Raw genomic sequence first — 27,553 nt, forward strand, 5'->3', positions numbered from 1 at the left:
GTAGGGCATACTTGAATCTCACTGGGAATGCAGCTGCTGGAGCTTTATCTCCTTGGGTTCCCTGGAGGTTCTCTGAAGCCTGTTGCTTCACCACAGGTTTGTATCCGCAACTTCTAGATATGAGACACTTTGGATTTGAGGCAAATTTAGAAACTGAAATGCTCTGAGGATGAGACCAGGAGCTAGGATCCCCGAAAGTAGAGGGGATATCTGAGACAGAGAGTGAGCTGGACTGTGCTGAGCCCTCTAAGGAAAAGGTATGCAGTACAGAGCCCTCTGTAGCCATGGGGAAGATCCAACTGCAGGAAAGATGATACAGTGGATAGTTGGGACTTGTGCAGTTGTGTCTGTCTAACTTTCAAATTGTAATTGTTGTTCACTTACTGGAACCTGAGCATTGCAAATTCAAAACCAGAAAAGGGATGGAAAACTAGGAGTCTTTATTTATTGATGGCATGGTTCTGGGCCTTACCCTTTGTCTCAACTCATAAATTTGAGTGCTGTGGAGTGCTAATGCCTTGCTTTACCCCTGTATTGAGTACGCTTCAACAACAGCTTAAGGTCTGACCCACTGTCTTTATGTAGACACTGCCTGTGATTGATCATGTTTTGTGTAGTACTTTATTGCCATTCTTACTCTTAGAGTGGAAGGACATGTAGATACCTCAAGCATATAGATACCTCAAACTTCATGTTACTTGTACGTTATGGTTTCCTGATGACGACTTTTAATACTTCCCTGGATAGAGGGAAGACAAGACACTTTGGTTTATTATCACAGTGGTGCAGTGTATTTAAGTTACTTAATCTTCCTCTGCGCAGTGGATTTTTCATTTCAGTGCTCAGGGGCAACATTTTTGGTAGTTCTGGAAATTGCAAGAATTCCTCCAAAAGAGTTATTTCAGATTGAAGAAAACATTTTGTTCAGCTTAAAAAGGGATTGTTTCATAGTTTTAATTTAAAGAATTGCCTGGTTGTCTTTGTTAGATATTTGCATCTCTTGGGGCTATTTTCTCTTAATTATCTGTGTGCTATAGCTGCAGAAAAGTGGATTACTGATGGTTAATAATATGTGTATGAAAAGACCGGTACTCCATAAATAAGAAATTAGGGCACAAAATGGTATCTCTTACCAGAGACAATTCACATTGCGTGAATCAAATAACCGAACTTGTGAAAAAGCTCCAGACACTTTTCATATCTGCTACAGCTCTTTATGGTAAAGTTTATGTTCTCCATTCAGGTAAGGGTTCACCTAACCTGTTCCTGTCAGATGGGCTTCAGACAACGGAGGCTATTTCAGAAAACATAGTGTTTGCCACTTTTTAAGTTTCATTAATTTATGTTTTGGGGTGGGGATATAGTGAGAAGTCTAATATAAATATTTTTTAACAGTATGCTGAAAATGTATTTGGAATCTATAATTTCCTTCATGAATACATTTTTCATGACTTAAAAACTTAAACCTTCTCATGTCAGTACCTGCCAGCTACTGTTTGCTCTTCTATAGAAAACTGCTATGGTGATGTGTGTTAAAATTTTGTCATAAGAGGTCTTCTTTCCAGATATCAAAAGTATTACAACCAGTCCACAGATCGTATATTGATACATGTCTAAATATGTGTATTTTACCATTTTCACAGTTTGTCCTTTTCTGTTGTTGTTGTTGATGGTAAAACTGCTGGAAGGACATTACCAGTTCTGCTAAGGCATATACATCTTTTTACAGAGCTCTAAAATGTGGTTTGATTGTAGCTTCCAGTGAAATTGTCTGTGTGGCTACATGATATTGTGAATCTGTAAAATCGATAATTCAGCTCATTAATTAAAGAATCTAAGCTATGACTGAAGAAATGCATTTTCATATACAGCTTTGTACCTTTATCTGTTTAGTTTGATTTGTCTCTACTTTCTCCATATAATGAAAATTATTCCAAACAATCATATATGACACAGCTGAAGATTACAGCAACTGTTTAGAGTTGTGTTAAATATGTTATTTGTTCAATAATATACTTTAGTATCGGATGCTCCAAATTGTTTCCAGTGACGTCTGGGGAGCTAAGAATAGCCGACTGTTTGACTTCTTGGCTCTTCTTGGTTACTTCCACTTTCTTTCACTAATATGTATCTTGAAAAGTTCTGTATAATTGCTCTCTGGTTGAAGAACTGAGCCCAGACTTGGCAGATTAGACTAACCAAGGAGTTCGAAGAAATTCCTTGTTAAAGTCTTCAAGAACAGAATAGCTGTTGGTTATTCATGCAAGTTTTTGAACTGACTTCCTGAAATCCTTTTTTCTGTATTTCTATATAGGAACATGAACAAACAGAGCTTGTATTCACGTCTTTTTGTAAAAAGAATGGATTCAAATGTTCCTACTTTACTGTCCTCTTCATATTCAACCATTTAAAAAAACTGCTGTTCCAGAGAAGTTTGGAAGTCAGGTGTAGCAAAATGTAAACTATAAAAATTTCAACATGTGATGTGTGGGTAGAAAGTGTCACTCGGATTTTTCTTATTCAGGGTTTTTTTAATGACTTTATTGAGTATTATGTTTTCAGAAAAAAGATTTTTCCAGAAAAAAAATTTTCCAGTATGGCCATATGGCATATTATGCTGGCATTTATGCAGGAAAACATGTAGTTTTCATAATTCTGTTGTTGACATTGGCTGAGTACTTAGTTCAGTTGACTTTGAACACTCCTATGGTGGATTTTCTTACATTTTATATGCAGTATGTGTAACTGAAAATTACTTTCCTAAATGCTAACTTTTGTCAAACATTTAGTTTTATAGGGAAATTAGATATGAACTGTTCAGGAAGAAGATTTTTAGTGTGCTTAAAACACAAAAGTAGTCTATTGAATTCCCGAAATAGATCTACAGTTGAAAAATAAGCTGCAGTTAAATTTACCTGATTAGAGATGGTCTTACAGAATTTGCAGTAAATTGGGATCTATGCACGTGAGCTAGGGAAAGATAATGAAAAATTTTCTATTCTTAAGCTGTGTTTTTCATTGGTTCTGAGCTAAGCTATTTCAAGATTAATCGGATCTTAACTTAAGGCTTGCATTGAAGTAATGTAGTGTGATGAGCGACTCATGGCTCTGTAGAGGATGATTCAGTACAATAGTCAGTAATTTGTATTTGGTATATCTGACAGGACTGGAAATATATTGGGTTGCTGAAGACTAGTTTTTTTTCAGGGAACCTTCAATAAAGTAGCATTTTCTCTCTCCAAGATGAAATAAATCCTTGATTATGGTAATAAAGAAGCATCACAAATAAATATTACAGTATTTGTTAACTCAACATCTACCTAGCTGTTTAATTTACAAGATGTTTTTTTTTTTACAATTTATGGAAAATGGTTGTCATTATGTAAGGTTTTTCTTGACCAGTTTCCTATTTTCTGGAGGATGTTAAAGACTGATCATTTTTCTAAATGTTAGTGTGCCATTTCTAGCAACACTACTGAAGTCTGCATTCCGTTTTAGAATGCATTTATCTTGTTTTTTATCCTCTGTATAGGACAGCTGATTTTTGTTGTCCAAATACATTTCTAAAATGTATTCTCTTTCAGATTAAAAGGTATTTACTTCTTGTTTATGTAACAATTCTTACGAAAAAGATCAGTCATTGATAGTTTAGGGAACTCTTAATAGAATATTGATACTGGAGACAAATGAAGACCAAATCCAATTTTTTAACAAAAGAATTATTTTTTCTAAACAAATCCAAAATACCTTAAATTCTTCTCTTAAAAAACCCTTACATACTTGCTAAGTATGTAACCTACACTACTCCAAATATCTGTGTGCAGTCTTTAAACATATGTTCATTGTGATAGCATGCTGGATGTTGTTTAACTTGACTTTAGTCAGACTTCTGACACTGTGTCCCATAACACAAACTGATGAAGTATGAACTAGATAAATTGACGGTGAGGTGGGCTGAAAGCTGGCTGAAGTGCTGTGCTGAAAGGGTTGGGATCAGCAGCACAGAGTCCAGCTGAAGGCCAGTAGCTAGTGACATGTCCGTGGGTCAATACTGGGTCCAGTACTGTTTAATCCATTAATGCCCTGGATGATGGGAGAGTGCGCTGTTGGCAGGCTTGCAGATAATACAGAACTGGGCGGAATGGCTGATGCAGCAGCTGCTTGTGCTGCCCTTTAGAGGGACCTCATCAGACAGGAGAAAAGGGCTGACAAGGAACCTCACGAAGTTCAGCAAAGCCCTACACCAAGTTGGCCATGAGCCAGCAATGTGCTCTTGCAGCAAAGACCAACAGTCTCCTGGGCGCCCTTAGGAAGAACATAGCTAGCAGATCAAAGGGGTGATCCTTCGCCTTTACTGAGCTCTGGTGAGACACATCTGGAGTGCTGTGTCCAGTGCTGGGCCCTCCAGTACAAAGGAGACACGGCTGTACTGGATAGAGTCCAGTGGAGGGCTGTGAAGCTGGTTAAGGGTTTGGAGCGTTGACCATACAAGGAGAGGCTGAGAGAGCTGGGATTGTTCAGCCTGGAGAAGAGAAGGCTCCAGGGGGAACTTATCAGCATGTACAAATATCTGATGGGAGGGGGTAAAGAACACAAAGCTAGACACGTCTGAGGGGATCCTAGCAACAGGACAAGAGGCAATGGGCAGAAACTGAAGTACAGGAAATTGCATTTAAACAAGAAGAAACTTTTTTCTCTGAGGGTGGTTGGACACTGGAACAGGTTTCCCAGAGAGGTTGTGGAGTTCCCATCCAAAACCTAAATGAACATGGCTGTAGTTGACCGTGTTTTGAGCAGTGGGTTAGACTGGATGATCTCCAGATGTCCCTGCTGACTTCAATATGTGGAGTCTGTGATTCTGAACATTTGAATAAATTCCGAAGTCTGTGCAACTTCCTGGATGTCCCTGCCAGCTTCTTTTAATATAGAGTAAATCCCATTATTTCCTAATGGAAGATAAAAAGATAGTCTGGTAATGAGGGTAGGACAAGAAATTACATAGAGTAAAGTAGTAAAAAGAAAGTTTCTTTAACTTGAATAATCTCTGGCAATCTTGAGGTGGTTGTCGTGGTTTAACCCCAGCCAAGCAAATAAACCCCACGCAGCTGCTCGCTCACACAGACACACACCCCCCCTGGTGGGATGGGGGAGGGAATCGGGAGGGCATGAGTAGGAAAACTCCTGGGTTGAGATAAAAACAGTTTAATAATTGAAATAAAATGAAGTAGAACAGTAATAGTAACAATGAGAACAACAACAATAACAGAATATACAAAGCAGGCAATGCACAATACAACTGCTCGCTGACCGCATGTCACGAATGGGGGGTGAGCCCCCCCCAGTCACTGGTTTTTATACTGAGCATGATGTCACGTGGTATAGAATACGCCATTGGCCATCTGGGTCAACCACCCCGGCTGTGCTCCCCCCCGCCCCAGCTTGCCCTGCACGTGGCAGGGCATGGGAGGCCAAAAAGAGAAACCAAAAGTCTCCCTGGTGCAAGCACCACCCAGCAACAACTAAAGCATCAATGGGCTCCTCTCATACCAAACCCAAAACACAGCACACCCCCAAGCTACTGGGAAGAAAGTTAACTCTGTCCCAGCCGGAACCAGGACAGTGGTGAAAGGGAGAGTAGGTACTAAGTTAAGTTCTGTGCTAGTTAATCCTCTATATAGAACAAAGGTTAGAATGACACCTTGAATTCCTTGTAGAAATCATTTGGGAAGTGGATGATTAAAGGCTCTCCCTATGAATTTCATCAGCCAGAGTGTCTACTGCATGGATAAAAACAAATGCATTTTTTTGTAGTTACTAAGATTTAAGATATTTGTACACCAGCAATGTATGAGGTGTCGCAGTTCTTAATTTATAGAGCTAGAGGTGACGTCTCTTTGATAGAAATGGAGATATCTGCGTAGTTCTCAACTGGCTTTTCAAGTTAATTTCTTGCCTAACTTCTATTGATCTTTTTTTATGAGGAATGAACAATGGAGTTTTACTTGAAATAGCTTATGATCACTTTTGATGAAATCAGTACTGTATCATAAAACTATTGCATAAAAAATTCTAATACTTTGTCTTTACTGTTCAGCCAAATCTTAAAACAGTGATTTAAGAGAGACTGGGGACCTGAGGATCTAAATCCAAATTCCACATTTCCATTTTCTTTCTGAAAGAAAATCAAAACATGGCTTAAAGAACAAAACCAGATCTCTCTCTGTAGTCATAAACAGCATTTATTGGCACTTCCATTTTATTTTAACTTTCATTTCAGTGGATTAATTTCTAGTAGTTGTTTCTCTGTCTGATGTGCTACTCTTCTTTTTCTTAATTAACTAAAAATAAAAAGGAAGAACATTCTTTAGTATCATTGGATTTGTGACCAGTGTGTATGATCAGAAGGCTGGAAAAGTAAACAATCAAACCAACCGCCACCATCGTATTAATTAAAAAAAAAAGTCCTTTCAAGATCAGCTTTTCTCAAGAACTGCTTCTCGCAGTTGTTTTCTAAGCCTGTGTTGCCAATTGGCACAGTTTCTTTCTGTTTCAGTATGTGAAGAAAATAAATGTCTCAAATCAGACAGCTGCAATAACACATTAAATAAAGTAAATTATTCTAATTGCTCTATTTACTGGAAAATCCTTGCTATCTTAGGTTATTCTAATTATTTTTAACCATTGTTTCATTATCAGTAGCAAAAATTAAAGAAAACTTATACGAAGATGGAAAGAAAGGATAAGCCAGCTACTTAAGTAGGGGCTGTACTCAGGAATAATTTAGGATTATCTTTTCTATCAAGTAGCGATGTTTCTAATTTTTTCAAAACCTTAATATTGTATGGGAGGAATTATCAGTCTGTAAAAGGAGATAACTGGTAAAGGAATCCCTCCCTCCATTCTCTTACTGAATATATTTAGCTCTTTGCAGGAGAAATGAAGAATAATAATAAATTTGAATTCCATGTAAATAGAAGAAAGTAAGAAATGTAATAATTACATATACCCTGGCAGCAGTTAATGGAAAACAAAACTGGAGCCCAAGGTAAATGTCTTCTCTGGAAATTTGATTAGTACTTTTTTTTTCTTGATACAGCAAAAGAGCACTGTATTATTAACATGCCTTTACTGACTGTGCACAGGCACAAATGGACAATGTGTACATGAGAGAGCATATGCACACAAGCAGGAACCATTTTGGTTTCGTAATGATGTTTCCAGTCTACTGTTTGGAAAAATAAGGAAGAGAAATAAATGAAAACTTTGTAAAGTTCCAGTAGAAAGTGTGAACTAAATGAAACCAAACAATGACTAGGTAAAGGAATTAAGAAATGCTATATGACAGCTTGTAGCCATTTTTTAAGGAGGCAAGTTCATAATGACATTTTTGATCCTTGCTACAATTGGCTAGGAAACAGAGTTTTTATTTCTTGGCTTTCAAATTATTGGAAAACTTTTTGTTTCTAATTTGAAAAAAAGAGGCCTAATGATCTTCTGAATTCTTCCAGCCACCTCCGGTGTTCAACTCTGCACACATTAAAGCAAGATTTTGAAGTGAAATGCACTGGGATGTTTTAGGTGATGCTGACTGATATTGCCAAGATTATTATCAGTTTTGTACTTGTCCACTCCTGAACAGCTGTGGACCAACTGGCCAGATTGTTGAGATAAGAGATGAAATATTATTCTAGATCCCAATGGGAAATCAGAGTGCTTTTGCATATGAGTGAGCATGCAAAATCTGAATAAGCCCCAGCTAAGGCTGCCAGGTTCTTAGGCTGTTTGGCTCCTTAGTTATTGTCATCCTCAGAACACCTGCCTCTCTGAGCTGTAAGAACAGAATTTTTGTAGAGCAAGACTGCTCAGGGACTGGTACCTCCAAGTTCTTCCCAGAACAGACTGGGAGCAGCGGATCTGAAACTTTCAGATTTTGGTTCCAAGGCCATCTTGCAGAGCTGGCAGGGCATATGCCTGTGTTTTGTCAGAGATCTGTTGTGCTTGCTCTATTTCCATGGAATATTCTGCTTTTGATAAACTGGCAAAATTCAATAGAAGAAAGATTCCTCTGGAGAATTTCCAGTCAGCTGTATTCCTGATTTCTGATGATGTGCTTCCATTCTTGGTATGTTTGTTTTCCAGTTAGTCTGTAGCATTGTCAATGCCATTTTAAACGTTTGATAGAATTGTAAGGAAGTAGTAAGCCCTTTGACTACTTAATTTTGTCTCTGTAGTTTTCATCAATATTAACTTAATTGTTGAAACTATTAGTTAAAATACAATCCTATAATATTTTAGGTTATCAGGGACATCTGGTGATACTCCCTGCTCAAAGAAGGTCCCACTACAAAGTTAGATCAGGTTGCTCAGGGCCATGTTCAGTCAGGTCAGATTTCTAAGGATGCAGATTTCACTGACTCTCTGGGTGCTTATCCCAGTGTTTTATCATCCTCATTGTGAAGCAGTTTTTTCCCTCTATCTCATCAGAGTTTCCCTTTTCCCCTTGCTTTGATCTAAGTGCTTAATTCAGCTGGAATAGGTAGTCCCATTGTGTACTTTGCATGTTTGTGCTGTCAGCCACTCAGGCCTGTCCCCTTCCTTGCGCTAGCTCTGATACTTAGGTTACCCTGTCTGTCAGCAAGGTCAGCTTGCCAAACTGACTATTCATTTGTTCTTGTTGGATTAATTCTGTTTTACTTTTACTGAGCTGAGTCAAACTCTGAGAAGGGCACACAAGCTCTATATACATCCCCAGGGAAACAGGAATGAGTAACTGAGAGTGCAGAAGTGGGCTAGCTGAGCAGAACTGTCCCTTTTGTGGGCTGTGAGCTGTTAACTTGGTCCACCCTGGGAAATCAGAAAGACCCCCACACTTTCTCTCTTATCCATCTGACTCGTTATCCTTTCCTGGGAAGGTGTGTGTTATGGATTCATTCTTAATGCATGTCTTAAGCCTCAGGTTGCACCCATAGAAAGGGTCTCATTAGAGAACTTCCTTCCTAACACCTGTTAGTTCTTGCAGCTAATTCCTCCTTAGAAGGCTTAGGGGAATTTTTCCTCCCTGTATTTTTTCTGGTTTTCACTTCCATAGAAAAATAATGCTTATTTCAGTGAAGAAACATGAGCCTGTTTCACTTTCTTGGATATACCAACACCTCTTTTTAGATTAACAGCTCTTCTTCTCAGAAACAGCAGAGGCCTCCCGCCTCCTTTCATCTGTTTTTGTGCCTCACTGATTTGTTTCAGTATGAAATGTGTTTTATGCTAATCTGTATGTTCTGCATGTATCTGTAGATTGTAATTGGCTCTTGGTTGAGACAAAAAATAAAAATGTAATTAGCCAGGTTGGGGAAACTGAGTTTTCCAGAAACACACTGTAACTGAATGGCATGTGGGTTATGTATGAGCTACATGATGGCAGTTTCCAAGGATGAGGTTAAAGGAGGAGGCAGATGACATTCCCTTGAACATACATTTAAAAAAAAAAAAAAAAAAAGAAAAGGAAAGGTAAATTTTGTTAGTAGGAGAATCATTTGCAACATGGGGAGGAGGCGATCCTACTCTTAACACTGGTGAGGACAGAGGTGAATTGGGTGATGTAATTCAGGTTTCTGTATATTCATAGACATTGCCAAAGAGTTCGGCTTTTCCATGTCTGGAGCAAAAGTGATTTTGGCAAAGGTCAGATATTCAGATTATTTGCCTGGCATTCATTTAGGTGGAATTTTTAATTTTTTTATTCTCTAGTTTATTATTGTAGTGGAGAGTCTATGTGTATCTATGATATAGATCTAGAGGCCAGCCTGTAAATCTGGAATCATGCATTGCTTGCAAACAGCTGGAATATGATCCTGTCCTTGGTATTCCCTCTGGCTGGTGGTGAGAGTGAATCTTCAGTGACAGGAGGAAGTAAATGAGGAGGAGTTTGAAAATAGTGTCATGGGATTGCTGTGAGATCTAGCTCCGTGCTTAGGACAACCTTATAACATAGTGCTCCTGTGGGAGTACTGGGAAACCATTGCCGCCATCTGTCTATGAAAGTCGTACCTTACATTCTGTAAGGCCTGGCTGTTGGTTAGATGAAGATTTTTGTATGTGGTTTCTAGGTCAGAATGGCTGTTTGGTCCTGTGTCCAAACAAACATTCTATTGCAAAAATAATACAGCAAGGCACACTCCAACAAGTTTTTTTGTAACATCAAAGATTTCATTGCTCTGTTAAAAGAAAGAAGTAGCTAGTGAATTTTAATAGTGAAGTAGAGGGTGGAAATCTGAGCACTGGAAGTAATTTAGTCAAAAATACTATGAAAAATAAGAAACAAGATTCTAAAAATTACAAGTGAAACAGCAAAATCATTCATTAAAAAAAGATTGCAATAAAGACAAGGGATTCAAAAGAAGGTAGAGGGTAGAAGCTACTTAAAGCACAAGAGTGAACTTCTGGAAAAGTGGAAAGCAAAGAAAGAGACCAACCTGTCTGCATCAGGAACTTTTTAGTGACTGGAAAATAAAATAGAGATGCAGTGTAAATAAAAAGACAAGCATTGATTGTGGACACAGCCAAAAAAGCTGTGGCACAGAATGTGTTAAAACCAGTAGAAGGCAAGAAGAGAAGTTTCTACGAATCCATTATTAGTAAGAGGAACTAAGAAGGAAAGTAAAGACCTTTCTAAATGGGGGACAGTAACTCAAAAATACCGTGATTTTTCTACCTGCTTCAGACTTCATGTAAATAGTTAGCTGGGAGTAAGTGCTTAATGCAGTTAATAAGACAAAGTGAAATACATGCCAGAAAGAGGTTAAAGAATATTTAAGAAAGGAGTTGCTGAACCATTGGCCTTGATTGTAAAAAATGGTGAGGAATGAGTATTTGCAAGTAATAGAAAAGTAAAACTTACCTTAAAACTAGGGAATTTATTACAGTCCCTGTAACTTGGATAACCTGCAAAAAGCTGCAGGAAATCCTTAAATGTTCATTTCCTAAAAATCTTCAGGATAAGAAGGTGGTGATAAATGACGAGCATGAATTTTCAAAATACGTTTTGTTAAATGCTATTATTCTTTAACAGAATAGCTGGCTAGTGGTTAAAAGGGAAGTAGTAAACATGATGTAACTATGCACACGGTGTTTGACATTGAGAGGAGGACGTTTTCATAAGCAAACTTGAGAAGTATAGTTAACTTAGTGTTAAGGGAAAATACAGTTCACTGAAAAATAACGTTCCTTGTGAATTGTTATTATGCTATTGCAGGTCAACTTGGGATAGTTTAATAAAGTGTGATTCTGCAAAGACTGGCCTGGGTCCACGGATATTACATGTTTTCATTAATAAGGTGGCTGAGGGAATGAAGAGTGGACTTATTGAGAGTTTGAATGATGCGACCCTGGTGAGAGTTCTAAGTATTTTATAGGACAGTAAAAATATCTCTTCCTCCCCCCTTTTTTTTGTTTAATTTTGGAGAAATGGTCTGAAATCTGCAAGTTGAAATGACAAGTGCAAATGATTACCCTTGGGAAGAAGTCAGCTGTATAAATAAAAATGAAGGATTTCTGGCTTAGCAGTGGTACTGTTCGTAAGGCATTGGGAGCTGTAGAGAATTACAGATGAAATGAACTGTCAGTAGGGCTCAGCTCAGTATGTACTTTTGGGCATCACAGTTTAAGAATAGTGTGGACTGATAAGAGGAACGAAATGAAGCAAGGATTTAGAACATTTTAGAACATAAGCAGGTGACTTAACTGAGTTTGTGTAATTTAGAAAGGAAAAGATGAAGGAGGAGAAGAACACAATAGTGTTTTCAAATATGGAAAAGGTTTTCGTAAGGTGTATGTTGTTAAGTTATTCTCCACATCTGTTAAAAGAAAGACAAATGTAATTGGCAAAAGGCGGAATTAGTATAATGTTAGGTTAAAAAAATCAACCATATTGATGAGTAAACACTGGAACAGGTTACCTTGAGAGGCCGTAGAGATTCGTTTATGGACACAGTTAAAGACTGGTTAGGCAAACATCTGTTTGGGCAGCTCTAGGAACATTTGTGCTGTTTCAGAGTGGTCAGGGTGGAAAAAGTGACCATGAGGTCCCTTCTAGCCCCATTGATTATTGGCTTACATTTTTATTAAAGTAATATTCCCAGTCTTCATTGTGCATTTTCTTACTACAAGTTGTTTTTTTCCCAGATTAGTGTAGAATTGTAATGGTGAATGCTTTTCATATGCAGTGATCAAAACTGGACTAAAATTTGGTGGGGCTTTTAGACTTCCAGGTTATCTACAGATAATAATCTGTCCCTTCTACAATTTTGCCTTCAGTATCTGGGGAAGGCTGGATATACAAAAGAAGCTATTAATAGTTGTATGCATACTAAGAGTCTATTTCCTCATGAGCTGTTTGCAGGAAAGAAGTACATTTAACAGTGATTCAGTTTATCGTATCAGCAGGATTTTTTTTAGCCTGCGAAATTTATAACTGTCTTGGAAAGATTTATCTAAATTTAGTATTTTAGAATCTACCTAACAATTCTACATCCTATAATCTGTTCATGAACTGGAACTCAAGTACAAGACATAGAAGATTGGAATTTTGCTGTACAAGATTAAAACAGCAACCAAATTGCATTTGTGTAATGTAATATGTGAGCTGTTCTCTCATATTAACATTTTTCTCTGAAGAAAGTTGAAATGCACTGTAAAAACCCAACCAACCAACCAACAAAACAAACCTTTCTAAAATTTGGTTGTATGGCAGAAATCCACAACAATTTCCCAGTGTTAATATAAAATCTAATATATAATATTTAATATTTAACATTACTCTTTGTACTTACTGTTGCTTTTAATAATAATTATTTTAATAATTATTTAATAATTTAAGAAATGTCAGTATCACTGTTCTTAGTGTTTTTATGTAAGAGGGAATATCACTTTGCTTTCTTTTGACTCTGGTTGGAGGAGTGATTTACCTAACGTTTTGGCAGATGAAACTTTGCCTAACCTGTTAGCAGGGAAACAGCCAGTTTGACAGGCCATGCATGATTGTGTTGTTAATTGTTACACTCTCAGTGTATTCTGTATGCACTTCATACCATGCTATTTTAAAAGGTAATATGTGTTTGAATATGTATTTGCTTTTCGTTGGGCAGAAATCATGTAAATATAAGACACAAGAGAGCTTTGCAATTCTTCCAGAATTTTTACTGGAGCTTTAGGTACAAACTGATAGATTTATTCTGGAATAGATTGTAGTTTGTTCATCTGCTCTAGTTGAAGCAGCTTTTTTGGTTTGGTTTGGTTTGGTTTTTTTTCCTTTTTTTTCTTTTCTTTTTTTTTCCCCTCTTTTTTTTTTTTCTTTTTTTTTTTTTTTTCCTATAATTGGGTTTGTGGTTATAAAAGAAGAATGACTTCATTATGTGCTGAACTGACTTTTTCACAATAAGCTTGAGAATCTAAAAACATACTATCAAATGTCACTATTTCATGTGATATATTTCACAGTTTAAAACACAAATTTTTTCCAGAGTTGAAATTAGAATTGCTGACGGTAAGGAAATAAAGATGACTGATGGACTATTTACACTTGACCAGCTGCTAATGAGTTCTCAGTCAATATCTTGTTAGCTTATGCTGAAGTAATACATAAGGCAACCTAGAAAATAGCCTGAAGTTCCTAAAACTACAAAGAAGAAAAATTTAAGTTATTCTGATGCTTTTGATCTATGAACTGTGATATAAGCTGTGACTTTTGATGTTCTGTGATAGTATAATTGATAGTATAATTTTTGTTACTCGATTCTTTACTCCTTACTGAATGTTACTGTATTATATTTTGGCTCAGAGGCAGGGAGAAAGGTCGCTTATTTTCCTTGTTGGCCTCTGTAGCCCTTGTTCAGGTGGAGCTTTACGGAAGGAAGGGAGAATGCACTTCCTTTGAGAACAGCTGAGTGTGCTCAGCTGAGAGAAATTTCTGGAGTTTCCTAAGCTAGGGACTGGTATCTCTTGGAGGAGACTTCAGAGAAAGAAGGTAGTATTTCTGTGGATCCTAAGGGAGTTTTATAAAATTATTGCATCTCAAAAAACCCCCACTGAGAATTCTTAGCCTTAGAACAAGCTTGTAAGAAAGGAAGGGTACATGATGAGCAAGGGAGGGATTGGCTGACTAACACTTTGATTTTTAGTTTCTTTTATCCAGCAGGACAGCTTTTTCGCTCTTTCAGAATTGTGTTGCAGTAAAGCATAGCTTTGATTCAGTGTCTTTTTGATTCTCTTAAGGAGAAGGTGGAGGAGGTTCTGGTCAAGAGGTGGGCAGTCTCTGGGAGGCTCCTAATAGCTGCTTCTCAGTGACACATAAAATTTGAATTCTTAAATCACTATATGGATGAGTTGTTTTTTTCAGTGTGAGAAGGAAGGAGTTACCCTCTCATCAAATATTCTTTCAGGTATAGGAAATATTTCAGAAAGTTGCAGGTGAGTATTTAATTATGAGATTAGCTAATGTGTTGTGGGTATTGCCTATGTCAAACTGTGCTACATAAAACACTCATTCTTATCTCCATTGCTGACTTCTGACTATCATCTGTAAAAGTGCAAAAATCCCACTACTTTAAAAGGTCAAATCCTCTAAAGCCAATAGTGGAACTTCAATTGACTTTAACGGAACCAGAATATCATCTTGTTTCAAGGAATTAAGCTCAGTTCTGTCGATATAAAAGGACAGCTGTGTAGCATCTGGTAAAAGTAAGGGGGAGTGAGGTGGGGAAGAAGGTCTTAAAATTTTTTAAAAAGTGTGGTCTGTGTTGAGTATTTCATGCTGTGCTTTTTGTTGTTGCCTATATTGGCAGACACCTATGTTTATTGTAGTGTCTTATAAACAGTCTTTGAAAAATATAATCAATATATTTGTTAAAATACAGTCCTGGTTATATCTCTTTTTTTATTGGAATTGTGCTGTGTTTTTGATGTTTTGACATTCTCTCTGTGCAGTTTGGCTATTATTTTCTTTTTCTATTGACATTCACGATGCAAGATGGAAGAATTTCTGCAAAGCAGAAGGAAGAAATTGCTGTTTGATCTACTGTTTAAGCTAAGTAAATTAATAGAAGAAAAAATGTTGAAAAATAGTGTGAATTCAGCCTGTTTTTCTCACGCATTTTTTATCAGTATTTTGTGTCAGCCGAGATTTCTGACTAGGTCTAGACTCTGTATGTCTCTTTTGGCCTCAAACTGCATGTAATTATTCAGAGTATGCCGTTTCTCGTTGTAGGAAGCCTTATTACCCACAGGCAAATGTAATCTATCATCTTTTCCATCAACAACTCCCCTTTTCCTTCTACCCCAAAAGAAATCAGAAAAGATTTATAAGGTTCTGCAGCCCACAAAACCTGCTTCATTTTTCTTAAATCAAGTATATCTGATTGCAAAGCTCTTATTTTTATAAGAATTTTGGGAGCAGAGTATTTTACAGTTTTTGGTGTGCTTTTACTAAAGGTGAAAAATGCATTTTTTTTAAAACTAATTCTTTTGAGAGTTATTGCTGCAAAGTAAAAGCTCTTTTTGTCAGAAGAAAAATAATGGATCTATCTTGAGATGTCCAAACAGAATGAAGTATTTAAGCTGAAAAGATAACATCCATTCAGATAGTTTTGACTTTATAGATATATTGTGTTACTATTCTGTCCTTCTGACGTAACATAACGTCTTATTCACCTATTTTCACTGCCATGGCAGATGAGGTAGACAGCTTGTTGAATCTAGATGTCGTGTTCACTCCCCTTCCCCAGAGGATTAAATCTGATTTGGGACCAATCAATATGAATGAGGAATTTAATTTGTGCCTTCCAATTTTCTTTACTTTCTGTTTAGTTGCTTATCTTAATCTGTTACCATAATGACCAGTTACACAGTTTTGTCATGTCCTTCATAGTTGAATCATTTTGGTCTTCCTTCTACGTCTGCTTCTCTTACTGTTTTCTGTCCTTTCTTTCTCCATTTTACACGTCTACTCCTTCTCCTGTATAGATAGAATTAATTTTTTCCCTAGTTGGGTGTATTTTCTAAAGTTTGTGGCATAGAGAAGATGTTTTTCAGTGAAATGCTGATTCATTTTTTAACAACTTAATGGAGATACTGGCTTTGCGTGAGAAATAACTGTAAGGATCTCGAGAGTTGTTACTGGTAGTTAGCACATTTCGCCCTCATTCTTAATTGCTGGTTTGCTTATTTATCTCTTCAGTCAGACAGCAAACTTATAAAGCAACTCATACTATTTCAGCTGAGTTGACCTGTTGATGCTACAATATATATGTTAAAGATTTTCCTTTTGTAATGCTTGCTTAGTTTTTTAATTATTTTCCAAGGTTACCTTTAAAACTGAGAGTCTTGAGAACTGTGGTGTTAATGGAAAAATATACCACTAAAGCATAGCAGACCTCTGCTTTTGATAGGCAGCATTTTATGTCCTCATTGCCCCATGTAATTGAATTAATTTTCATATGAGCAATATTTTGGTGTCCTTATGTATATTATTGTTTATTTACTTATTTATTTTTTAATAATTCTGTCTTTGATTTACTTTTCCACTTCCCTTGTTTTCCCTAAAGTCCTCTTAGGTGAAACAGGTCATTAGCAATAAATTATTTTTAACATAAAAGCCCTTGATTGAGGCTCTAATGTAGAGTCATTTATTTGCCTCCCAGAGCAGTTAGAGAATTGAGATTTAAATGTTTGCATATGTGGGTCTTGTCTTCTTTTTCTCTCTGGTCAGTAACTCCTTTTAGTTCATGTATATAAGGCTAGCTTTTTTATCCCTCTTAATGATTTACATTTGCATACAGTCTTACTGATTACTCAGATATGCAGAAAATATTTAGTACTAGAGAAAACGGAAGTAAAATGTTTTTCATTTGGGAGGAAGGTAGAAGCCTTTTTCATTATCAGGTTGTTTGCCTGTGTGTATTCAGTCCAGACTTAAATTTAATCCTTCTCATCTCCTATTTTATTTAGTGCCTTATTAACCTGTACCTCCTTTTAAAAACCAGCCTTAAATATCTTCTATTCTAGCTCCATATAATTTTTGAGAATATATTTTTTTGTTCCTTTAGCATCTATGATGTTTATATTCCCTTTCTTTACATCCTCTCTCAAGAGTAACACTGAATTATCTCTGCATTTAAATCACTTCAAGTTTTAGCTAGCAATGTGAGTGTTTTATTTCAGTAACTATTGTATTTTTGTGGTATTAGCAACGCCCCTGCATAAATTTCTCCCCCTCCTCTGAATTTTGTAAAAGAAAAAACTTAAATACAAAGTCTTACAATAGACCATTAATGCTTATTTCAGGAAGCACAATTTAATTTATTCTTTTTCTAAGAATAACTGGTTTTTTGTAAGAAACTTGCATATTACATGAAGGAATCTTAGAATGTAATTTAGCAGTATAAATGATCTGAAATCAGTTCTTAATTTCAGTGGGTTTCTTAATTTCTTTGCTAAAGAAAAGTGGAACTTCGAAAATCGTGAGGCAAAATGCATGCAGGTAGGGAAGAAAAGAATGAACAAGTGCCGAAGCTTGTGAATATGGGAGAAGAGACTGGCAGCAATTTACATTTGAGTTGTCATTTTAGGTTTAAACCATGAGATTGATCCTGCAGTGCAGAACAGAGGCAGATCTTTATGCCTGTTTGGGATCCAGGTATCTTCAGCGAGATTCTTTGTAGATTCAAGGAGTTATTCAAAGAAATAAAGAAATGGAAGAAAGCTTCAGGAAAAAAGTAGCATAGAAATGGCTATGTTTAAGCCAGACAGTAGACAAGATTACAAATCCTGTCTTATAAATCTTACGAATTATAACTACTTAAAAATGGAAATAGAAATTTAATCAATATTGCTTATTCCCAGTCAGGTTCACTAACTCCATTCCTATTTAAGTATATAACTTAAAAAAGATTTAAAAAAAAAAAAATGTACTGGTCATCTTCACAAGCAGTGCATCATTTCTGAAAGCTCAAATTTAGAAAACTATCTTACTTTCTTCTCTTAAAACATCATGGGACTTTCAGTCAGTAGTAACCTGTATGGCATTTTTCAAGGTGGCCATGGTGCACGCGACTGTAGACCTCCAACAGCTACACGTAGCAATTAGGTTAAGCATAAGGAAAAATATTCTAATAGCAAGCATAGTTAAGCATGGATACAGGTTGATGTAGATACTGTGTTCCCCAGAGACTGAAGGTTTTTGAAGAAGTTAAGAGAAGCATCTGTCATAGTAAAGTTGATTTTGCTTTGAGATGGGAAGGTTCACCCCTTCCAGTTCCACTTCTAAAGGTTGTGTTGTAATCACTTGATGAAAGTGGAATTAGGACAGTTTATACTGATATCTATTAATCATACGTATTCAAGACTTTAGAGTGCAAAGAGGTTAAAAAAACCCAAAACCAAAACCCAACACCACCTAGTCATAGAACGAAAAAAAAGGTTGATTTTTATTAGCATGTTATAGTGTTAGCATATTTATGAGTTTATATTTGCAAGATCTAGTGGTGAAGTGAAAAGCACTTGAGGTGGACAAACTTTAGCGTGTGCTCAATAGGCAGCAGAGCTGTTCTGGAGATGGATACCTGAAAGGCATATAACACTGGTTTTTTCCCTCCAGTAACTCAGCCTGAATTTTTTTTTTTTTATTTCTGGCATTCTCAATTGTGACAGTTAGAACTTGGAGAAAGAGGCAAGTTGCAGAAGTGTATGGAGAAGAAATATGAACTGTCTAGATAATGCTAAAGCAGAAGACAAGGAAAAAAAAATCTTCTTCATGAATCTTATTTGCATATTCAGATATACCATTGATAGCTGTATTTTTTCCTTTCCTAAAAATGAGAATAAGGCTCTTGGATAGTTAAGTGTAGACTAATTGCCTGAGTTTACAGATTCTTTAAAAATAAAATTACCAGTAGCAAGACGTAAAAGGGAGGTGCATCATCATTACTAGAAAAATAAATCAATTTCATTATTTCTTTGAAACAATGAATGACAACAAAATGTATTCAATATGAATGGTTCGGTTAATGGCTTTCCATGCCTCATTTATGACACACTCTTGTATAAAACTACTGAAATTATTGAAGTGCACAGTGCTGGAGGGACACATTGTTCTCTTTTAATGATAATTCTCATCCCTAGTTGATGAGATTTTGTTCTTTAAGAAACACAGAATAAGTATATACAATGTTTAAATTATTTGACTTTGAAATATGTTTCATTGATGCAATCACTTTATGATTAGATTGTAGATAGAACTATTGCTGAATTGCATCCATCTTAAAAGTCTATGTCTTACGGAATACAAAGTGGCAGGTACTCTTTATGAAAGCTGGAAAAAACGTATTCTTATATAACTGACCATTTTTAATTCCTTTAGTGTTTATTACAATAACATCCATCCTGTTTATGTCAGTTGACCTAAGGCAATTAATAAAGCAATCATCAAACATTAACGTTAATCCAAAGAAATTCCATACTAATGCAACATGAATTAATGCTCACTTGTATATTATTATCATTACATGTGTCATGTCTATAGTGGTGACACTTTGAAGTGTCCACTACTATGAATGTATTGGAGCTTTAATGTAACAGGACTGGGTATAATGAATTCCATGTAGCAGGCTCATTTGCTATTACGCAGCAGGTGCTCCTTTGTAGTTAACCATCTAAAGAGACAGTTTTAAGAATGAGTTATTTACATACAAAATTGATGTTGATAAAGTAGTATATAAGCTCCATGCCATGTGGGATTTTCACAGTTGTACACGCAGCACTTCAGCTTACATAAAAATTCTTGGCAAGGTTCTAGTGGCAAAATGTTAATTCCTTAGGTGTTCATTAAAATAACATTAATCATGAACTCTGATGATGTTCACGTTGATTTATTCTGAAAACTTATAATTAAAATTAATCAGATTCTACCTCTATAATTAGGTAGAGCAGGAAAATGGAATATGGCCTTGTTACTTTATAATAGAACTATTAATTCACTTAAATGTTAGAATTTTTTTGAGGAATTTAATGAACATCTGCTTTTAAATATGGATCATACAGTCAAACTTGTATCTAATAAGAGGTTCGTGTGTGTCTTTCTATGTTGAAAAGTGTTTTGCAATACTTTGTGAGAAACAGGCTTTTTTTTTGTTTACCATTGTGATGGACTTGAGAAAGCTGAAAATATATTCTGCTTTCTGGTGAGCTGAATCTTGATTTTAAGAACCCCCCCCCCCGAGGGAAATCTGATAATTAAATCTACAGGGTTTCAGATAATGTCTGTATTTTAGATGACTGGATGGATGTTATTCAAGCTGCCTGGAAGTCGTGAGTTTGTCATTATTAATTATGCGATAATCATATTTGTATCAAAAATGGAAATGAAAGGTGTTATTACACTACTCTATCATTCATTTCTACTAGAACAAAGAAAAGAGGCACATTTTCTTGTCAAAGTAAATTTACTTTCTGCAGGACTTGTGAATGTTACAAATTTATATGGCTTCAAAGAAGCCATGTACACATTCAAGGAGGGACTATTAAGACACTACATTTGGCTCAGTAAGTCCCTGACCTACAAGTTGTTGGGGACTGTAGGGGCATTCTGGGGAAATACTGCTGTGTGCTTGCCCCATTCTTCCGATCTTCTTTGGGTTTCATCTTTCAGCTGCTGTTCGAGACAGGTTATCAAGCCTAGATGTACCTTTGATCTGACCAAGTAAAACCATTATTATATTCATTTACAGATATTTATGCCTTTACTGGTAAGATTTGCCTTCAGGAAGCCCAGGCCCCTGAGACCCATGCAAAAGTCTGGAGCAAAAAGATCTTTCCTTCAAGAGAGGAGGATCAGGCTAGGGAACATGAGTTGAACTCTTCTTTCTCACCTGTTCAACAGACTGTTTCTGCTAGACCAGTTGGGAACTAAATACAGCTGCTTGTATTTGACACTATACATGATGATGTAATTTGTTTACATTAACCATCTTTAGGTACCTACATTGCTAGTAAAGCAATTTCCAGAATTTATTACAGTTCTGTTGATACTGGAATCCTGGCTTTATTTTTTCTAGTCAGTGGTGTTGCCCTTGCAGTTTTGTTTTGTTTTTTTTTACCATTCACGTTATGGTTTTTGCACAATTTCTGTTCTCTTGTCCAATCTGAGGATTGGAAATAACAGTAAGAGATAAAAAATGCCTTGAGAGAGAAGGGGAGAAATTGAGTGGCTGTTAGTAAAGCAAGCTAGTTCACAACTTCTGAGGCTGGTACCTTTTCTGTTTGTTTTATGTTGCCAAAAGAAGTCTGATATTTGTGATGTATCTCTGAAAACAGTGGTGGTGGTTTTTTTTGTTAGTGATATCTCTCAGATCCCTTGCAAATAGTTTGTACAATGCATTATACTGCAAATTTTGATCACTTTTTAATTGAAACAGTCAATTGCTTTCTTGTATAGATGTTATTTTGGTGTTTGTTTTTTTTTTTTATATACTGCCTTGAGACATACGCAGTAATTTGTTAGATTAATCATTAATCTTCCTATATACCTTCTTCTTTAGGTAGGATCTCCATTCACATGCTTGTGCTCAATTTCCTAATGGGTGTTTCAACCCTGTAAATTGCTGTACAAGCATGATCCACTGATGGATGGTGTGAATTGTTGCCTGTAGCTAGATTTATTTTTAAAATTGTCCGGGTTCTCTTACTGATAGAGGTTATACTCTCTATCCGTTTGTATTTTGCAAGCATAATGAATTCGCCCAGCTTTTTCTTGATAAAATGATCTACCAGGGTATGGTGGTGTCACTTAACTGTAAGACTGAAATTGATGCTGTGGGCTATTTCTGGTTTCTGGATCTTATTGCAAAGGGAAACGATATATGAAAGTGACCCTCTGTAAATAAATATTTGAACCCATAGACTCAGCCTACTTTCTTCTTGCTAACTTGTAGCTTAGAAGACTGGGGCTTTATTAGGTGATACTTTTTTGTTTTGTCCACGTAACTAGAGCATTTACTATTTCTGTGCACTACGAGTCAGTATATAGCTGGCAATAATCTATTGGAAAGCAGGCGTACACACACTAACATAGGACCTTAGGAGTGAGTTCTTGTTTGGGTTAGCTTAACCTAGATTTTTTTCATGATACGGATTTTTTAGGGAAGACACCTACCTGCCATTAGTTTTCTTGAAGACATCCATCTTGTTGAGAAGATTTCGGGTTGATGTAGTCCATTAAAAAAAAATGGTATCCAGTTATATGTATGGAAACGTATGTTTTAGCACTCTAGATTTGGGGTGTATTCCACTGCTGCTTTGGACCCTGGGATGTTGTATCTGTCTTTCGGAGCACTGGAGTGGCCCGTTGGGGTTACAGACAGCCTGGCACTACAAATGCCCAGGAAGTTGATTGTGATAGTGTAGCAGGCCTGTGAGGTGCAGGTGTGACCCTGCTATTCTACCATTTGTCTATTGATATGTTGGTCTGAAACTACAAGTCTTTCAGGAGAGGTCCAAGACAAACCAGATTCATTAACGTATGCTTCATTATTGAGGAAAAGAATCAAAATGAGAAATGTTTGTGTGTATGTGAATATATACCCAGTTGTGCTTGTTTAACCAGATACAGCAAAGAGACTTTCTGTCTCTTGGCATAAGAAAATATTTTATCATGTTGCTTAGCCTAAGTTCATTAGAGTGTCTAATATTGAAAATATTAATGTCATACAGTTTTCCATAAATTAGAAGTACATGGAGCCTTTGAACATCTGTGCATTTTGAGTAACTGCATCAGTGCCAGGACCATGTTCACACACCATAAACATTTGACGGCAGTGGGTCAAGGTAAAGAATAGGAAGGACAGAGTAAGAATAACTGAAATAATCTTTTGGGAGGATGGTATTTGATACTAACAGCTCAGGCCTTCTATTATGACCCGAATGCCTAAACATTAAATCTTAAAAACAACTTTGAAATGAAGCAGTTAACTTCTTCCTGCAGTACAGAAGTCACTCGACTCCAGAATGACACCTGCATTTTTTGTTTCATTTTACAATTAGCAAAATGTATTTTCAAACTGTGCATAGTAAAATTCCAACACTGTAGGAGATGACCAATTCAAGAACCCATGTAGTGAAGAAATAAGAAACTGAAATGTGGAGGTTTAAGATGAGTCTTAAAAAGACAAGTAATGTTTTGAATAGCAAATAATTTATGCAAAATATGTTACAAAATCTAAGATGCTAATTAAATAACCAATACAATGTATTCTGTTTTGACACTTTGTTTCCATTTAAAAGATAGTGAATGCAGATTCATTTGCTAACAATATTTTGAAGCTATTTTTCATTATATTTGCTTTATATTTTGTACAAACAGTTGAACTGTAATTTTAAATTTCAGTCTTTTGCTTTGAATCTACATGAAAATATGGTGGGATAAACATTCAGAAAAATAGATTTGTGGTTATATAATTTCTCTTTATTATAAAAAAGTTGCTTCACCATATGAAATTTTTTCTCCTATATTTTGGAAGGCTCGTGTTCCCTTTTATATTTCACCGAGTCAGCATGATATAATGTGTTTCTAATTTTTCTAATCTTTTATAATTAAAACATGAGGGTAGTATTATAAAAGTTATTCTCATACAGTATTGAGAAGTCTTGAAGATTTAAAATCAAAGAACAGGATATAGGAATGCTTCAATCCAGATATTAAATGGTAGACAAATAAGCAATGTAGTAATTGTTAAAGACTTAATACTAGATTTTTTTGTGTGTTTTAAGGTTTTGGGTTTTTTTTCTTAGCTTGATGTATCATAATGTTAAAGGACTATTAACCTTTACCATTTGGTCTGAATTACTGTATTTTTCAGCAAAGTAGAGGTTTCTTACTTTTAAGAAACATTTTACATTCTAGGAGTAGTATAACTCTAGGGCTTGTTTCTGTTGCCACTTTTGTCAGCAGCTCTCTTTGACAGAAGTAGGTTTTGGGCCCACTTGTCTTTAAGTAGAAATACAAATGCCTGATTTGGCAGGCTATACTTTCACAGCAGATTTTGTAAAGACAACTGCCTATTGAAGTCTCCTGTCCATATTGTCTTGCAGAACAGTGATATTTTACAAAACATCATCAGCATCGTCTAACAGTTGCATACATAAACTTTGTTGTTAAAATATATCTGTTTATCATTACATTTTTCCGATTTAGAAATCAGGCTGTATTTCAAGGCAACAGGTAAGTGTGAGCAGAATTGTTAAATTTTTTTTTATTTTCATTTATAAGAAAACTTGGCTATGTATTTCAAGAATTTCGTAGAAGTGTGAATAGTTAAACCCTCCTTTTGGTTAATGCATTACTTCTGGAACGAGTAGATAAAATTCTACACATTAAACACGGTAAAAACGGTGCATATTCTGCAAAGGACAGAATTTTAGATTAAAGTTTTCTGGGCACAAAAGCAGTAACAAAATGATCCCTACAAAACAGAGTAACTTAATAACACAAGAAATAACTTTTGTTAATTTGAAACTTTAGAAACTGAAACTTGTAAAGTAAGATGTAATTAAATTATGGTACTGTACATACCAGCTGTTCTTGGTAATTGAAACTTTACAATATGAAAAATACATTACATCTGTACAGTTTATACAGGTAGGTAGGATGAGTTTTGAAAAAGATTCACTTTAAGGGTCATACTCTGAATTCAAAAAAATACTGCACAACTTAACTAATTACAAATTGTAGACTTGAAACAATTAATCTTTGTGATTCGTTTTTACTTTGAACAGGGATCCTAGAATCCATAATATTATGTCTTCTCATTTCTGTCCATAATGTTACATAGAATTTGGTTGCAGCCTCTGCTACAGGAAAAAAAGAAACCAACAAAAAAAAAAACCCAGTTAAGCCAGCTGCTGACTGTGTTCCATGATTCGTGCTGTTGTTGTTATTGTGCTCAGATCCAGATCAGTTTCTAGATGTGTTTCCACTGTTTCTTCCTGGTTATTCGAGTCATAGGGCTTGTGAGCAAGCAGTTCATGATGTACTCCACAGTAACTTATCGTGGGCTGATCATAGGCAAGAAATGTTGACACATTCATAGACAAGGGTATCTAGGGGGAAAACAAAGATGAAAAACAGCCAGTTACCAAAAGACACAATCAAATTGTGCTTGCCTGAATTTGATGTTGAAGAAATGGACTGTCTAAAACCATTGGCTAATGCCAAATACAGTGCTGCATGTAAAAAATCTCTTCCTTCTCTCTATCCCTCTACCCCCTCCACTCCACCCAACCCCTGGTCTTTACTAGGGTGTTTTAAACCTAACTGCTACCACCTTTGATCTTGTGGCCCAGGGCTAGGTGTGTGCTTGAATGTGTTTGTGAGGATTAAGATGTGATTGAACTCAAATTATCTTTAGAATGTAATTAGTCTCTGCTAAAATCAATCTGTTGGGGAGGAGAAAGAGGAGTGACTCAACTGGGGATATATGGAATATTTCAAATTAAATTTAAATGGCTTTTCAAGTTTAAGAGTGGTTAATGGATCTTGCTTGAATATGTCAGTGGGTGTGATACCTTTGGTCTGCTGGGAAATACTCACAGATGACACGTTTCCTATTATTTATAGCATAACCATCGATTTGAATCTAGCAGCTTTCATATTGGCCATGGTCCATTCATATTTGGACCATGGTGGATGATAGCTTCATCCACTGTTACACTATGGTAATTCTAGAAGCTGCAGGTTTAATTCAAATGCTTTAGGCTGAAAAGTTATTAAAATTTTTTTACTATTTTCTTGAGGATTTTGAACACACTTCAGCATAGCATTATTTATAATACACTGTAGAATCAGAGGTGAAATTAATACAGATTTTGAATTGTATGTGTTGTACTATTAGATTTATTTTTATATATATTAAGAGAATCGAAGGATGAAAAAGGTGACTATATTGTAATGGCTGTGTGAGTCATGCGTTCAAGTATTTAAAAATCAGATTTCCAGTCCATTGTAAAACTAAAGAGAACAACTTTTATTTGTGATTTTTATTGTTCTCTTGCTGTTATTTTGAAGACTGACTGAAATGTAATAAAACTAAATATGAAGACAGGTAATATTTAAAAGCATTTTAATTCGAAATATGAAATAATACAAAACTGTTTCTCATTAGCACAACTGGTTGATGCATTTGGTTGTCTCGCCTGTACCTCTACATGCTCATGACAGCATGTTGGAAGTCCCATTGTAAACACTGTCATATGCTATGCTAAACACGGAGATAGACTGAAAAATATAAGGAAATGGATGACTTTTCTACCTACGTATTGAGGTATCGATAGCTCATGAAGAGCTGAATAACATTCAGCTTGGAAGATGGACGTATGCAACATACCATGCGATCATACTGTCTGAATCGGAAGAATATCAGTTAAACCTGTGACAAAACTGTATCTTTGTAGGATAGAATCAGAAAACCAGTGGAATGTATCTTTTTTATCCTGACTCTAGTATTTGAAAGATTTAAGGTTAAAGACACCATACTGTATCAGAGGTGTCTGGTGATCTGTATCTCTTCACTCACAAAAATTCATGAGCTCTCTCTGCGTTTCATGTAGCCACCTTGGGTGTGGGTGTTGTGTTTTTTTTTTCCCTCATGATGAAACACTGGATGAACACCTCAGGCTTTCTTAAAATAATGAAAAGACTTTATCTGAGACAGAACTCTGGCATTTTAAATACATGCAATAAGAAGAAATGCTCCACATTTCCCCCCCTTCATAAACAGTAAAAGTATCTTATCTTAAACTATTGAACATTTCCTTTTACAGCTCAAAATGTATTTCCTAACTTAATTTCATGAATTGGCACAATATTGGATGGTGTCATCGTGGGCATGGATTACTTTCGGGGGCTACAACGCAATGAACATGTACTGTCTCCTGCAGCTTTGCTCTCATGATAGAGGAAAGGCTACAGTGCTACGCTACGTCCTTATCATTACTGTGATCACTGTGATCACATCCAGAACCCTGGCCCCTACATGATCTCCTCAAGTAGCAATTTCAATACAACCAACACAATTCTTAAGCCCTACTGTAAACAGGACTGATCCCCCTCCCTCCCAGGTAGATTGTGCCTTCAGTTCCTGTGGTGCTGTAGGGTAAAAAAGTCTCTGGTCCTCTTTGTACCTAACCTAAAGACTGCCATAAATTCTGGAGATGGGATGTAAGCAAAGCCACTTCCATCTCCATTCATGTTCTGTTGACCAGACATATGTGCCTGACAGATATACAGAATTTCTTGCTGAATGAACCACCTTAGTAAACGGTGAGGCTAGAAGGCATGAGATGTCCCAAAGAGTGTAAAAAAGGAAAAGTGGCATAAAGGCTCTGGCTGTACAGGGAATCATGTAGATGTGCTGGTACTTACTTTTTCTCTGCCCACTCAGCTAATTTAGTCATATTTGCATTGCCCTTTTTTTACAGCAGCAAAAGGTGGTGAATGGCATTGAATCACTAATGCGTA

General features: G+C 36.1%; 2 protein-coding genes across 3 annotated transcripts in view; one reads left to right on the forward strand and one right to left on the reverse strand.

The window, feature by feature from the left end:
- CTNNA3 (catenin alpha 3) overlaps positions 1-27,553 on the forward strand; it is a 524,245-nt gene that overhangs the window by 124,104 nt on the left and 372,588 nt on the right. The gene's annotated exons all lie outside the window — the stretch shown is intronic.
- The window catches only part of LRRTM3 (leucine rich repeat transmembrane neuronal 3), a 90,719-nt gene continuing 86,433 nt past the window's right edge, over positions 23,268-27,553 (reverse strand). Inside the window, exon 3 of one of the 2 annotated variants that reach the window (XM_075154248.1) lies at positions 23,268-25,137. In XM_075154248.1, coding sequence (XP_075010349.1) covers positions 24,928-25,137 — 210 coding nt within the window. In that variant the 3' untranslated portion in view covers positions 23,268-24,927. The remainder of the gene's footprint in view (positions 25,138-27,553) is intronic. The other variant, XM_075154247.1, reaches the window with a different exon arrangement.

This window comes from Calonectris borealis, chromosome 7 (assembly GCF_964195595.1).
Source record: "Calonectris borealis chromosome 7, bCalBor7.hap1.2, whole genome shotgun sequence".
In the NCBI taxonomy this organism is placed as follows: Eukaryota; Metazoa; Chordata; class Aves; order Procellariiformes; family Procellariidae; genus Calonectris; species Calonectris borealis.